At 24.8% G+C, this 17,286-nt stretch overlaps 1 protein-coding gene across 1 annotated transcript; it reads right to left on the reverse strand.

Annotated features, from left to right (window-relative positions):
- Positions 1 to 1,158: 1,158 nt before the first annotated feature.
- On the reverse strand, positions 1,159 to 15,328 carry CycB3 (cyclin B3). Its single transcript, XM_089216080.1, has 11 exons — positions 15,189 to 15,328; positions 15,039 to 15,091; positions 13,193 to 13,316; positions 3,867 to 4,024; positions 3,541 to 3,726; positions 3,355 to 3,469; positions 3,052 to 3,282; positions 2,827 to 2,985; positions 2,593 to 2,767; positions 1,963 to 2,065; positions 1,159 to 1,882 (listed from the first exon to the last, which is right to left on the reverse strand). The coding sequence occupies exons 3-11, from the start codon at positions 13,313 to 13,315 to the stop codon at positions 1,822 to 1,824; spliced, it is 1,311 nt and encodes a 436-aa protein (XP_089072206.1). The 5' UTR covers position 13,316; positions 15,039 to 15,091; positions 15,189 to 15,328; the 3' UTR covers positions 1,159 to 1,821.
- Between the last annotated feature and the right edge of the window lie 1,958 nt (positions 15,329 to 17,286).

Consider the following 17,286-nt stretch of genomic DNA (forward strand, 5'->3'; position numbering starts at 1 on the left):
TTTTTTCATTGATTTTTATTTTTAAGTGAATTATGAGTATTTATAAATATACATTTTTTATATACTTATGATTCACTTTAAGGCCACAGTTTGAATATCCCTGCTGTAGATACTGATAATAATATAAGCTACCCAGTTGCGTATACAAGCGGCAGATGTAGGGGTCAGATCGCCTCCCCTTGGCTTTTTTTTGTTTTTGATTACATTATGTAGAATGCACTATAATGTAATATTTTGTCATATTATTATATATTTGTGTTTGATGACAGGATTTATTACCCTTATACATTTAAATATGGTAGCCAAGAACATGTGTAATCTTATGGTGCAAGTTTCAAAACGATCGCACAATTTTTACATTATAAATTAATTTTTAAGCATAAGATTGCAATAAATGCCAGATGATTTCTTGTACTCGATAAAATTCCAGCAGTCTTCAACTGTACCAAGGGCTTTTCAAGTGTTAAACATAAAATGAAATTTTCAGGGCTGATAGCCCAAATCATGCCTAATCAAACTGTGAAGATATCAAGTTGATAGACTACTAAAAATACTTATTTGGTGTTATTTTTAACAGATTGGGCACGTTTCTTATCAGATAGCATTCAAATAACTATTTATTTTATTATGTATAAATCCGCATGACAAATTAGATACGTAACATCAGTTTTTAGATACGCAGCCCCTGCTCAAATATTTCTTCAGTTCACCTATATCGTAGTTCTCCAATTATTATTGGTTGATAGTTCGTACAAGAATGTTTGATTCAATAATTAAATGCAACACTTCTCTATGGCGAAAAACCGTGTAAAAATTTAAAACTTTAACTTTTTAATTTATTAGTTATTAATTATTATATACATACAGTACAGTATATAATATATACTATATTATAGTATAAATTAATTTTTGTTATTTAATATTATATTGAATTCTACCTAAATGCCTAGTAAATTATAAAATAAATATAATTCATAATAATTATCATGAACATAAAAAAAAATTAACCAATCGAAATTGGAGAACTAAGACATAGGTCGGAGATGAAGGAGATGCTCATACTGCACTAAACTAATACAACTGTGCTGATACCTATCTAATTTGTCATGCAAATCCACTTTCAAATTACATATAACTAAAATAAATTGAAACTAATCATCGTTTATCAATAGGTATAACTGTCTTAATTTTTTATTATTAAAATTAAGTTTAACAAGATACAAGATTAGCTAGATAATACCCAAAAATATGACATTGAAAAGAAAAGTTCAATTTGATACAACCATAGACTTATATAATATAGTTCCTTACAATATATAGATAAAAAAAAAATACATATTAAACACCTATCATTACACGCAATTTTTAATTATTTTCTAAAAGTTTGGAATCGGATGGAAGGCAATAATACAAATCATAGTTAATTTCGTTAACATCAGCCACTAACATTATCAATATGATAAAAATAAAACATTTATTATTAATCAGCTCAATAGTCTGATACAAAAGAAAAAAAATTGAATACACATAATATAGAAGTACATATCCATGTACATTCTAAACTTTCAAGGCACTAAATTATAAGTATAAATTAACGATAGTTTCAATATTCAAGTAACTACTAAAGTGCTTAACTACAAAACAATTTTAAATGGATAATATACATTGTACGTTTTATAAAATATGTGTAATTTGTTGAAAAAGTGAACCCGTCTAAAAAAAACCTTATTAGAAAAATAAAGTAAAAAAAAACAATGATAATATCAATAGATCACTAAACAAAAATGCATTTTATTTCCAAATATGCTGAATATTCCTTGTTTAGTCAAAAGTAAGTTTGGAATTGTTTAATAATGACTTATTAGCAACTTTGAAAAAAGTCCTAAAACAAAAAATAAAATATATTAATTCCAATACAGAATTTTATACGATTTTGTTAAATCCATTTTTATTAATATTTACTCATGCGAATATTTTTGTTTGACAGCAGACAGATTTGAACTTTGAGTATGCAACATGTTGTTTAATTTAATTACTGTTTCTTTAATTTCTGTTACTCGATACTCTTAAAATAAATAATTAATTAATGCAATAAGATTCAATGTCAATATAATTCTGATAGAAAAATATGATTAATTAGTAGGGTTGTAGGGTATCTTAGGATCCTGTCTAGTTAGCTCTCTTTGTTGCCAATACAGGTTAACCTTTATTAAGTTATTTATTGTATTATTATTGTTTTATTGTAAACTAAATAAAATATATTGATATACAAATACACATTTACATATAATATTATTATAATATTATATATTATATAAATTTCATCAATTATTATAAACTTTATATTGATGTACTAAACCTTAATGTTTTCATTAGTGAAAAGTTATTTTCCGTGATTAGAATTAAACACTCAAAAATGTAAATTAATAACTATTATTTATGTTCTATACATTTTGTAATAGGTTAAGTTAGGCATATTCTTTTTAAATATTAAACTCATAAAATCGCATAGTATATGTTGTTTAGGAAATTAAAATATTGCTAGATCAATATATCTTCAACAATGTTTTCTAAATAAAATGTAAATATTACCTGTATATTTGAAAAATTCTTTTGCTTCTACCACTTTATTACACATTTTAAATGCTAAGTATAAGGATGCTGCAGCTTTCAATGAATCTTTTAAAGTCACAAATGAATAATCTAATAAACTGCATTCCAATATATATCTTGCTAAAGTTAATAAAATCATTTGGCATTTCATGCACTAAACATAAAGGTGAAAATTAAAATTCAATAGTGATAAGGGATAAACAATTCACTTACACGGGCATATCGCCTCAAAAATACATAAGACAGGGGAACATTGACTTCATACTTTAAAGCTCTAAATAATTCTTTTTCAGTAACAAACAATTCATCTTCTGTATAAATGTACTTGCTATGTTTGACTAGGTCGTAAGGGAAACCAGGCTCTCCCCTCTCCTATTGAAAAATGATTTTAATTAATTATGATTCAATAATAAGTATTAGAAAGTCTTTTTTACTTACATCAATCTTAGTAGCTAATAATAATGCTCCAGAGGCTAAAAGTTGAAATTTATTTTGTAACGTTTCATTTTCCATTAAATACAGATCAATTAGTTTGACAGCCATGTACAATACTTCATGATTTAACCCATACATTTCTTGTAGGCTTACTAACCAGTTAACAACAATTGCTCGATGTTTTGCAGTTAATTCAGGTTGATTACTAATATAATCAGTAATAGGAAAGTTATCCTATGATATAATGAATTAATACATTGCGCAATTGTTGTCAGATTCATAAATTACTAAAAAAATTGTACTTACTTCCCTTTGTTTAAGGTATCTTATAATATCTCGTGCATAACAACCTACATACATGAAATTATTCCAACTGTTCTGATCTATTTCAAATATTTCTTCTGCATTACTATTGACACTTCTAAAATTAAAAAAGATCAATAAAACATTATTAGAAAATAAATGTTAACCAATTGTACAGAATTGACATACAATTCTTGTGCAGCAGAGTGGTATAAATCAGAGTGGTTGATTTCAAGAGAAGAATGATGGGTACTATCAACAGCAGTTGTATATAATTCATCAGACTTTGTAGAATGTCTCGAAACTGCCGTTTCTTCAAGAGTTGATTTGAAAAGATTACTATCATCTGAGTTATTTAAAGACAAACGTGCAGCTCTGAAATAAAAATAATGAATACATTTTATTTATGAATAAATTTATATGTTTAAGGTATTGTAAGTATATAATATATATATATATATATAATTTATTTATTAATCAATTACAAACAAATTCATGAATAAAATCATACTAACTCTTTTGTACTTGATCGGGTCTCTGGTTTTTTAACAACAGTAGGTTGAGAAACTTCTTTTTTTTGTTGAGTGACCTTACATACATTTTCTGTTTTGGCAGAATTATCATTTTTTACAATATCTAATGGTTTGGTTGTTTGAGCACTTGTTTTGACAGTCTATAAAAATATGTAAACAATATTAAAATAACTAATTTATTTGTTGTTTTTTATATATAAATGTTTTCAATTTCTTTTGAAAGAACAATGAATTAAAAAATGACGAAACAAAACCCAGGGAAGTCGGTCTGCTGTATAATAGGTGTCAGTTAAATTTGAATTCAATAATTTATTTATTGCAAAGTTTATAAAACTGATTCTGTGTGGAGACAGTCTTATCAGACCATACTACTTAAGATATTTTAATATATAATGCTGTAAACTAGAGATGTTACGAACTGTTCAATTTTCGAACCGAACCGAACTGGAAATTCCAAATAATTGAACCGAACCAAATATCTAATAGTTCCGTTAGATAATCGAACCAGAGAAATAAAAATAAAAGTCGATGGAGTAACGGCTAAAATTATAAATTATTATTAAATAATTAATAATGAATAGATTAATATTAGTTGTTTAATGTTTGCTTGTTTTAAATATTGATGTTTTTCGCTTTTTCTTATTCTTATCAGTTATCATCATATTAATAATTAAAAATTAAAAATCTCATGCATAATAATAATTAACTATTAAAGTATTTAAAGTATTTAAGTAAATAGTTGTAAAATCTTTATTCAATAATTCTGAGGTATGGTGGCTAAATGATAAATAAATAAATAAATATTAAATAAAATAATATCCAATTTAACTTTTAATGTTCGGTTCAAGTTCGATAAAATATTTGAAGAGTTCGGTTCGGTTCGGGTTCAATTAAAAGTATAGGTTCGGATCTGTTCGAGTTCGTTAATTTAAAGAAAAGTTCGGTTCGGGTTCGGTTCAACCTTAAATATTATGGTTCGTAACATCTCTACTGTAAACTAATTTATTGTTTCTATTAGTAATATAGTAGTTTGAGATTATTTTTACCAAAATATATCCTATTTGAGTACATATTACTTATAATATTTAAACTATAACAAAATAAATAAAATTGTTATTTTTCTTATAAATATCAAATATTTTCATTACATAACAAAGGCACTACTTATGAATGTGTTGTATCACTACTTACAATCATCCGGAGTAGTACATTTTTGTTCATTAGAATTAATGGTGTCTTGTTAATTTTAAAATAAGAGTGAATTAACCTATTAATTAAGTTTAAAAGTAAATTTCGCTTTACTCTAAAACTATAACTACTATTACTTTAACTAGTTCAAATACATTATATTTATATGTTTTAACTGCTCACGTGAAGATTACATTTTAGATTCTGAACTTCTGAACGAAGTGATGAATGTATTGATTTTACAATGATGTGTGTTTTTTTTTTGTGTGTGTGTTTGTGTACAGCATTTTCCAACAGTTTTAAAAAAAATCGAGAAAAACAAAAAAAAAATGACAGAAAAACGTGAATTTTTACGCAAAACCAGTTTTCGACCAAATCGATATTTTTATATGGTTGTAATTCAAAAACTAATCACTGTAAATACTTGAAATTTTCACCAAATGTTTATGTTAGTGAATTCTATATACAGTTTAATTTTCAAAAATGTTCGACTTTTTTTGAGTTATTTATTAGACCACTGAAATTTTCGATTTTTTTGAGAATTTTTGTTTGAAGTGTAGGTAAAAAAATGTTGGACGACCAAAAAAACTTGAAAATTTAATACAAGGTTCTTTATAAGTTGTTCTTAATGTAGCTAAAAGAAATTAAAAATCGTTAGTCACAATTTTTTTTTATAAGCGTTTATAGTTCAAATTTTTACGAAATATGTCGAAAACGCGAAAATTTGCAAGTAATTTTGAAGTTTAAAAATCATAAAATTTTTTCTGTTTATAACTAAGGATTAAAAATATAACACTATGTTTTCCATAAGTTTTCCTTCAAATAGCTATAGAGAAAACTCAAAGCGTCGTTATAGGAAAAATTTTAAGTGTGTTTGAATTTTAAATTTTTTCGAAATAGCGTAATAATAACGATATATCCTCAAACGATTTTTAACATTTGTTATTATTCAAAAAGTATAAGTCGTAGATACTTGAAAATTTTACCAGTTATTTATATTGGCATTTTCTTTACATGATTTAATTTTCAAAATATTTTGACTTTTTTGAGGTATTTATAGACAACTGAAATTTTCAATTTTTCTGAAAATTTTTTTTTGAAGTGTTGATAAAATTGTTTTGGCCCTAACAAAATACTTGAAAATTGAATACAAAGTTCCTCATATGTTATTCATATAGTGATTAAAAAATTACAAAAATAAATAGGCACGATTTTTTTTATTAGCATTTGAAGTTCAAATATTGACTAAATACATAAAAATTACGAAAATTCGCAAATTATCTTAGATCGAAATTCATAAAAGTTTTTCTTTTTAATTCTAAGATTTGAAAATTTAATACAAGGCTCCTAAAATAGTTTTACAATAGTAGTTGAAAAATAAAAGAAATGTATAGTCACATTTTTTTTTACAAGCATTTAAATTTTAATTTTGACAACATACGTAAAAATCACGAAAATTCGCAAATTATTATAAGCTAGAAATTCATAAAAATTTTCTTTTTAAATCTAAGATTTGAAAATTTAATACAAAATTTCTTACAAATTTGCCAATCTTTATCACAAAAAAAATGTCAACCGGAAATTCAAATTAAATTTTTATTAGCATTTGAATTTCAAATATTGACAGAAATTCGTCAAAACCATGAATATTTGCAAATTATTTTATAGTTCAAAATTCATAACATTGTTTGTATTTATATCTAAGGTTATAAAATTTAATACCAAGTTTTCCATAAGTTTTGCTTTAAATAGCTATAGAGAAAATTTGAAGCGTCATTTCTCATTATAGGAAAAATGTTTTCAGCGTTTGAGTTTTAAATTTTTATGAAATCACGTAATGATAACGATTTATCCTCAAACGAGTCAAACGAGTTTAAATATTATTTGTTATACTTCAAAAATTATAAGTCGTAGATACTTGAAAATTTCACCAGTATTTAGATCGGAAATTGAAAAATTGAAAATTTGTTCAATAATTGTACTACAGATTATAACACATATATATTAGACGAGATGATTATATTGTGATTACGAAATGTTTTCATGGATATTAGAGAAGAATTTGTTTGAAAATTTAATACAAAGTTCCTCATAAGTTATTCTTATAATGATTAAAAAATTATAAGAATACATAGGCACAATTTTTTTTTTATAAGCGTTTATAGTTCAAATTTTTACGAAATCTGTCGAAAATGCGAAAATTTACAAATAATTTTGAAGCTGAAAAATCATAAAAATTTTTGTGTTTATAACTAAGGATTAAGAATACAACACTAAGTTTTCCATAAGTTTTCCTTTAAGTAGCTATAGAGAAATCTCGAAGCGTCATTATAAGAAAAATTTGAGGTGCGTTTGAATTTTAAATTTTCACGAAATAGCGTTACGATAACGATTTATCCTAAAACGATTTTAAATATGTGTTATTATTCAAAAAGTATAAGTCGTAGATACGTGAAAATTTTATCAGTGATTTAGATTGGCATTTTCATTACATGATTTAATTTAAAAAATATTTTGACTTTTTTTGAGATATTAATAGACAACTGAAATTTTCAATTTTTCTGAAAAATTTTTTTGAAGGGTTGATAAAATTTTTACGCCCCTATCAAAATACTTGAAAATTGAATACAAAGTTCCTCATAAGTTATTCTTATAGTAATTAAAAAATTATAAAAATACGTAGGCACAATTTTTTTTTATTAGCATTTGAAGTTCAAATATTGACTAAATACGTAAAAATTACGAAAATTCACAAATTATTTTAAGATAGAAATTTATATAAAATTTTCTTTTTAAATCAAAGATTTGAAAATTTTTAATTATCTATAATATATCCTAGACAGACAAATCATCTCCGTTCAGAATCGTTTTTCGTATACAATGATACCTATCATTGCATTCAAATCTAACCTACTCTAGTCAGAGGTCCACCCCACCACCTAATGTACAGCAGAGCGACATCCACTTACCCGCTTTTAAAAAAAAATGTTTTCATTGATTCTTACCAAAAATAAAAAATTGTGTATTTAAGTAAATTAAATAATTTTAAATCCCAAGTAAGAAAATGTTTTAAGTATATATTAGTTGCAGGGCCGGATTGGTTAGGCGAGCTACCGAGAAAATCTCGGTGGGCCGCTAAAAAAAAATGTCGATCGTGTGGGCAATTATTTCATAACACAAATTTTAATACATTTATTTAACTCTGTGCACTACGTCAAATATAAATCAATTTATACATTTTTATTTGAAAAAGGCCCCTTCTTTTAGGGCCGGTTAAAAAACTAAAACTCGGTGGGCCGATACCTTGTCTATCCGGCACTGATTAGTTGTACACAAAACAATAAGACTAAAGGTCATCTATTGCCTATTGGTAGACATACAAGTAAAATATAACACTGATAGTTGGCATTACTTCTTTCAAGTAGTAATATTTTTATTTAATTTGCATAAGCAGCTTAAAAATGTTTTTATAAGCACCTAAATATTAAGTTCCAACTGTTTTATAGTTATCTGTGTTTTTTTCATGTATTTTTATTAAAATCATAATCAAATAAGGTGTTACCATATACATCAATTTAATTTGATTTCAATTATTGAAATATAATTACAATCAAATCTTTGAAATAGATATACATTTTTTATAAATGTCTAACCCAACATAGGCGCAACTAAGGTGGGGTGCTTCAGCATACCAGGTTATTATACATACAATATACCATGATAAATAATTAATAGGGTCCAGAAATAAACATTTGAATATCAAACTTTCTTTGTAAAAATTTATTATAGCACAAAGTTTTTAACAAAACTAAATTTGTTTTTAATGTAACTGTACAGAACATTACTGTATTCATTACATTTTTTTTGAATGTTCATATTACAAATTTGAATTATAAATTCATAAAAATGTCCAAAACTTTTTAATTTTATAATTTGTAAATGACTTTCATGTTTATAAGAAAATAAATAATAATTATAGTATAATATCATTTTGTAATATTTTAAGAATACATTTTATATTGCAATTATTGTTTTATTTTCATTCCTATACATGGTAAAATATTTGAAATATTTTGATTTGTTTTTAGTTATTTTTAGAAATGTTAATTTTTAATTTTTATAGCTTTCTTTTCTATAAATATTAATACGATTTTCTTCGATAAGTCGTAAGGTTTGAAAAACTAATACAACGTTCTTCATTAGTTATAATAGCAGTTAAGAAATATTAAAGACCCATAGTCACAATATTTTATAAGTTAGAGTTAAAATTTAACAAAATCTCGAACATTTTCAAATTATTTTGTAGTTAAAAAATATAAATTTAAAAAATACTGATCATTATAAATGATTCATCATATTCTCCAATACAAATTTAATCTAATATTAACTATAAATGAACAGTAGAAAAAAATCTGATATCCAGATTTGTGTTCAACAGTTTTAACTTTGGGTAGTAACCTTTAAAAGGAGTGTGAATTGACCAATGATCAAAGTAAGGTAAAAATATTATCAGTTTTTACATATACCGTTTATGATACTTAAATTTGTTATTCATAATAAACAAGTTGTATGTAAAATATTATAATTTAAAAAACCTCAAAAATTATTAAAAATTAAAATATCATATGAAGATTATAAATGGTCTTTAAAACACAAAACTGTGCAATAAAAAATAAACAATCTTAACAATAGAAATCAAAGATAAAATGTATGTATCCCCTCAACATTTTCTTTTTTCACCAAAAAGTGCATTTTGGTATGAAATCTTAAATACTCCACTAGTGGATAACTTTTATTTTCAAATTATAGATTAATGAATTAAATTAAAACATGAACACAAACAACAGTGTGACAGAAACTAATAATCACATGACAATGTGATTATATCACATTGACAGTTATTGCTTAAACCATCAGTTTACTGAAAATAAAAATCATAAATTAATTATACTGCAGCATTGTTGTTGGAATGTTTGGAATAAGAAATATTTAAAATTTGTCACTTTCTCTTAGCCAGCCAAGGGAAAATTCAGGAAGATTCAGGAAATTTTATGGATAATGAAAAGTGTACTTCTTGGTGAAGAAATTGGTAAGTGATTCAAGGACTTGGCAGAAAATGGAATACTGTGGCAATTAAAAAAAATAATCTTAATGAAGTTTTTCCAGCTGGAGAATGGATTGACATAGCTATGAAATTGTTCAGACTTTCAAAATATTCATTTTAATTGGAAATTATTAATTTGCAAAAAGATTTTTCATTGAAAATTTACAAAACTACAACTTCTGAAGAGTTTTAGGCAAAGCTTGAAATTTCATTATCCAAAAAGACGTTTTAAAAAATAAATATCATTCAATATTAACAGATCTCCACCTTGAAAACACATTGTGCATTAGTTGTTCTCCAAGAGTACCAAATTTCAAAAAAACTGACTTCAAAACAAGAAATGTAATTTTTCTCATTAAAATTTTAAGAATAAAATTATGTTATTATTAGAATGAATGCATAATTAGGTACTTTAGATCAAAATTTTTAAAAATAGTTCAAATAAAAATCAAACCACTTGAAAAATTATACCATTTCCAGTATGTTGGATACTTAGCTAGCTCAAAAGTTATTACACTTAAAATTACAGAATAAAACTTAATCAAAAATATAAAATAATAGTTCGAATAACATAAATATTAGTTTTCACAAATGTATACATTTAGATATGCTGTTAGAGTATTTTTTTAAATAATTTTAAATAATTTATTTTTCTGTGTTATATATTTCACAATTAAAAAACAGTCAGTAAATTTGAATTATTGTTTTTCATACAGTAATGGCAAACATACCTAATAGTTTGTATTACCTATTATTATTGTTTTTTGAAATTGCAAGAAGTCACAAAAATTAATTTTAATATTTAAACTACTCATTTAAATATTTTTTACTTAGAAACAAGACTAAACCTTCTGGTACTTGATAACAATATTGATGTTACAGTTTTTTTTTTTTGACAGCCAATATTTTAATTAATGCCAATTACCAGTAAAATATTACCAATGTATTAGCTAATATTATTTACTTTGTATGTATTTACCATTTATTTAAATTTAAATGTTATTAAGGTGTTTCAAAAAGATTTGTTTTCAATATTTCTGTGTTATGGTTATTTATTAATTGTTAACTGCTAAAAATGAATATGTAATTTATAATTATTTTAAATTTTGTACAGCTTGTATTCCAATATTTTTTTTATGACTTAGCTAAAAATTTTGTTTTTAAATACCAAATATCAGTTTTAAATTGGTAAAATTACTTATAACACTTGATTTTTTATTGCTGAATACATATATATTTTTACTTCTGTGATCTTTTTTAAGAACTGTTTGCAAAAATATTAATAATTCACATTCCGGTGGATTTGTTCATTATTTTATTAGTAATTTTATTTTTTTATTAGCTTCAATTAAACAGGTCATTTAGAATTATGATAAACCCTGTACTTTAACTTTTAATTAAATCTACTACTAAAACATTTTAATTTTATAAGGAAAATTCAATATTATTTAATCATATGAATAAATAAAATATTTACAGGAAACTTAAAACCATCAATACACCTAATCATAAAAATATCTCTGAAAAATAAATAGAATAATTATCAAAAAATCTTGTATCTATATTTCAAAATAAGTGTACACTATAGGTATATTCAGCAGTATTCTATGACCCAATGATACTTTATATAATAAGAAGTAAAAAAATTGAAAATGTAAATTAAGAGTTTAAAATGAGTCTAAAACTGAAAGTTTTATAATTAATATTATAATAGAAAAATAAATATTTGGTGAACATTTAAAGTATCAATGGTAACTAATTTTTGAATTACAATAATATAAGAATATTGTTCTGTGAATATAGATTGAAATATTGAATATTTAAATTCAAACGCTTATAAAAAATGTATTCAATATACCGGTAAACTTTTATTTTGTTAAATATAGAAAAACATTGTAGAATCATTCTTGCATTTAATTTGCAAATCTTAGATATCAAAAAAAATATTCTAACACAAAAAATTTACAATTTTTCATAATAATGACGAGTGTTGTCAAAATTGTAACTTTAGACACTCACAAAAATATTGTGAATTTATTCTCAACTTTTTTCTTGAAAATCTCAGAGCAAACAATCTTTTAGGAAAATAGATCAAAAAAATCCAATAAAAATCAAAATTTTCTTATGCCTATAAATACCTTAAACAGTAAAAATATTTTTAAAATTGTATTTTGTATTAAAAATGCTAATAATTAATATAACATTCAGTGAAAATTTAACGTACATAATATGAACAACACATTAATTGTTTTTAGAATTATACCAAATAATAAATTGAGGTTTTAGAAATCTCTTATCTTCTTGATTTTTGAAAATTAAAGGGAATTTTTCACTTTAGATACGCCCAAAGTATCACTAGATTCACTTTGCTATCAGAAAATAAGGTGAAGTAAAAAATTGAAGCATTTTAGGAGTCCAAAAAAAGATGACATAAAAAACAGACACACATTGTTGTAAAAGCAATATCTACATTCATTGTTCCACTCAAAATCCAAAAAATGGTCATGGTGGGAGGATAGGAGGTCAATCCCTCATATTCTTCTGTAGTAGTCAATACACAGGAGTTAATTTATACATTATCTTAAGCCGTTAAAATTTTATATTTTGAGCATAACAATGAATGAATTGATTTTATAATGATGTGTTTTTAGAAAACAATTTTTTGTGTCTCATCACTTTTTGAGGCAGTAATTTAATGCTTTGATTTTCTATTTTATTATCTATTCTGATAGGAAAGTGAATCTAGTTGATAATTTGGGTGATCATAAAAAGAATTATATTTTCACATGATGTTAAAGTAAATTAGGTATATTAATTTATAAATAACACAATTCGTAAAAAAAAAAGTTTTGTATGAAATATTATTATTAATTATTATAAATTATGATTTATTGAGTGGTCCTGTCTCAGTAATTTCTTTGGACCAATATTTAACCAACTTGCCACTAAATATATATTAGTAAATATTTATAACTATGAAATATATAAATAATAAAACATAAAACAAACTACTTACAGTTACATTATTTGGTACAAGATCTAATAAAGCCGCTCTTCTATCTAATGGACGGTTCTCTTTGGAATAAGGTTCAGTTTTCAGGCCATTTTTTTTTAATTGATGTCGAGTGATTGGTGGCATTCTAAAATTAAATTTTAAAAACATAATGTACAGTTTTACTTATTTAAATTGTATTAACAAACAATCACTTACTGTTAAAATAAAAAATTTAATAAATCAAGCTATTATAAAAAATTTATTAAAATGTAAAATTTTGATCTAAAATAATTATGTTTCACTGTATAATATTGTTATTAATATCAATGTAAAGATAGTACTTATTAGTTATTAGTTATTACCAAAATAAAAAAAATTAATAAATGTGTACAAATAAAATACAATCCTAGTGTTTAGTTATACATAAGCTACATCTAGATAATATTATATTTTTACCAAATACCAATAGTCAATTAATATTTAAATAAAAGTACATAGCTCTACTCCAACTTTTTTAAGTCATACACAGTTATAGATATCTAGATTGTTTTAACTACATGTCTCCACATTCCACTTAATCCTATCATTATTTAATAAAAGTAATTAAACAATGTATTCATTAATTGTTTAGCTATAATTATAATATCATGTTAAAATGTATTATTTTACTAAACAGTGAAGATTATCATCAATACATCAACTAATTATTATTTATCTCTGTATCTGATATATGTTTAAGTATTGTCTGTATGCTTACTGTTTAGTGAAACCCTTACATTAATGTTGGTTTTTATGTAAGTTCTTCAACTTGAATATAGAAAAAATAATTTAATAGGAACAATTAGAATTAATTTAATTTAATATGATAAAAAGATTTATGATCAGAGCAACATGCTCTAAAAATTCTAGAATGATAAGCTTAAAATTCTTAAATAGCAATTACACACTTATCAGGCAGGCACTAGAATTTTTAGAAAATATTAAGAAACAACAATTTTTGGAATTTTTTACAAATATAAAATAAATGCTTATGGCTTGATGTGATGCAGTATCTGGCTTTCAATCAAAAAACATGTCTAAGAGCCAGCAACAGTTAGTGCCACTAGTTTAAGGATGGGTGACCATACAGGTTCTTCATGGAAAATCCTTGTCACATATACATGTGTTTAAACCAAACGTAATCTTTACAATAGCAGCTAATAGCCAGTTGCTTAGCTCAAAGTAAAAAAAAAATCGTTAATCGGATCTGTGTACCATGAATTATTTCAGTACCCCCTACGTTCACACCCAATGTGCGCTTAAGTAAAAGGCACACAAATTAAATTTGCACCAGGACCCATCTAGTATTAGCAAAGACACTGTCCATGTTCTATGTGTATGAATAAAATACACTTTGGTGTTGAGGAGGAAAAGCTCCTAATGACAATGTCAAGTCTAATATAAAATGTGTACCTAATATGAAAAAATTTATGTTTTAATTTTTAACCTTAGCTATACTCAAACATATATTATTATTCTATAGTTGACAGTTGTATAATACCTATATACCTTCTATAGTATAAAATATTATAATGCATAATAGTACAGAGTAGATAGTAACTATATATCTTAACACAAATGCTGTATTTTGAGTAAAATTGTAAATAACAATAAAAAGTGTACAAATCAATATAGATAACTAATCAAGATACAACAGTACCTACATTTTATTTGGAATTACATTTGTATATAGTAACAGTTAATTCATTTACTTTTAAGAAACAATCGAAATGATTGATTTCGTGACAACAAACCTAATATAATAACATTAAAAATGCTCACTAGTTGTGGCACAATAATAAATGTATCAAGTGTTGTGTAGACTTACTTGATAGTGGCCAAGCGATTAGGGAAGTGGTGTTCACGTTTGCGACTGGTAAACTACGAAAATAATAATTTATTAGGTATGATGATGTAGATAATAATAACTAACAGAGATTTATAAACACCACTGCATATTTTGATCACGCATGTTTACCTCACAACCGAATCGAAAGAATCGACGAATCAGACCATTAACATACTACCACAAATAAAAAATGACTAATAAGTAAAAAAATTAGTAATTAAGCATTAAGCATTTAGACAAAAAAAAATAATAATAACCGTTACGCGTTATCAAAGTACAGGCTCGTGTTGTTCAATTCGCGTTATCATATTGACCGGAAGTGCTTACCAGAAAGTGGTTATAACCACGTTAGTACACAGGCAGGCAGCAGCTGTTGCTACTGAAGCAGTGGCGGTAAAATTTGCAGCCACTAACGGCACTATTGCATTAACCAGATCGTCCAGATCAATAAATCATAGAATACAGAATCTGAACCAGATGCGCAGATACAATTTATCGCTTGCCCGCGGGCTTGCGTCTTGCCATCAAAATAGTTAGATAATAATCAATAGAAATAGTTGCCACAAAATGTAAAAAAAAAGAAGCAGGAAGTGGAGAAAATTATGGTTATGCATATTACATAATGTCTACAAGCCTACAGCAACGGCGGTCCCCAATTTACGAGCCGCACTAAAATTAAATTGTACTTAATCCAAAATTCTTTAAACATTGAATAATATGAACATCATTTTTATCTTGTTTATTATTTCTATTTATTTTAAACTTGTATTGAATTACCAGTTGGACAGATAAATAGATATCAGTACCTACGATTATAAGTAAAAACGGATATTTAGATTCTCAAAAACTTAAAATACCTATTCTCTAGGTATTCCTTAAACTTGTAAATATGCAGATATTATGATTTTTTTTTTTTCTAATAGTTCATTGAAAACAATAAATAACTGTTATGCACAATTCCTTTGGTATCAGGTAAATTATTTAAACATAAAAAATGTTAATGATTTATGGTTTCCATTTGTATCATCCTTAAACCAAATTATTTTTATGGTCTAGGAAAAATTGTTGTGAGAATAAATCTCAATTCGAGAAATTCACAAAATATTTAATTTTTATGAACATTAATAAAATGTACCCTAAAACAAGAAAAATATACTAAATATTCTTTATGTCCAATATATGCTTAAATATACAAAATACATTTTTTCCTGCCAACTCTGTGATGGATAAATCATCCACATTTTTCATCCTCATTAAGTCAATCAAAATAATGGGTAAAAACCTTAAGATCTGCCCTCTAGTTATGAGTTTATTCATTTCCACTGTGTAGTCTAGTATATGCATTTAGACAATTTACTGCTGTTGTCAACATCAAATACACCAATAGACATTAACAAGATCAAACAAAGAGGTACCATTTATCAACATCAAATCAAATACATTACCTAGTCAAAAACTAAATTAAAATATATCAATCTAATAATTTAATATACTATGCTAATGATATGAATGATTTGTATGAAATAAACTAAGTGTTGATTCTTAAATTATAATTATAAATTCAAGAAAACATTAATGTAATTAATAAACATTTTCCTACAATACCCTTTCTTAACAAAATAATCTTTCTCATTTTATTACTCTCCACTAAATTTAGTAAACAGTTGTACATTTTTATATTTTTAATTAATATCATTAAAAATGTGAGACAAGTAATTTTTAAAAATTACATCTGGCCCTTTCTAAGATCTTAGAGAAGACCACTGGTCTTCTGACTACTAATCATGTTTCCAACTTTGATGTTAAGTAAAAAAAAATTGGATATAACATAGAATAGATACTAAAACCCTTGTTGAAATTCAGATTAAACTTTTTTTGTAAAAATATTCAACTAACAGCTACTTCATCATGTGGTTAAGGGTGAATAATAATTTATTCATTATTAAGATTTTCAAGATAAATTTTGCCATGGTAATGAGTAAAGAAATCGTTAAGCCAAAAAAAATGCAACAGTAAATATTTAAATATTAAGAATATCACAAATAAAAAGAAAAATATTACACCATGTTAAAGGAGATTAATTCTAAATTCTTCACCTTGTCACTATCATATACTTATAACAAAAAGCTACTAAAATATAGCATATATTTGCTTATAAGTTATAACTTTATAAGGAAACTTATTGCCACTTATCTATAACCATATTCAGCTTGTGATGTTTCAAACT

Source organism: Diuraphis noxia, unplaced genomic scaffold, assembly GCF_037042655.1.
Source record: "Diuraphis noxia isolate RWA-SAM2 unplaced genomic scaffold, SU_Dnox_SAM2 contig0001, whole genome shotgun sequence".
Taxonomy (NCBI): Eukaryota; Metazoa; Arthropoda; class Insecta; order Hemiptera; family Aphididae; genus Diuraphis; species Diuraphis noxia.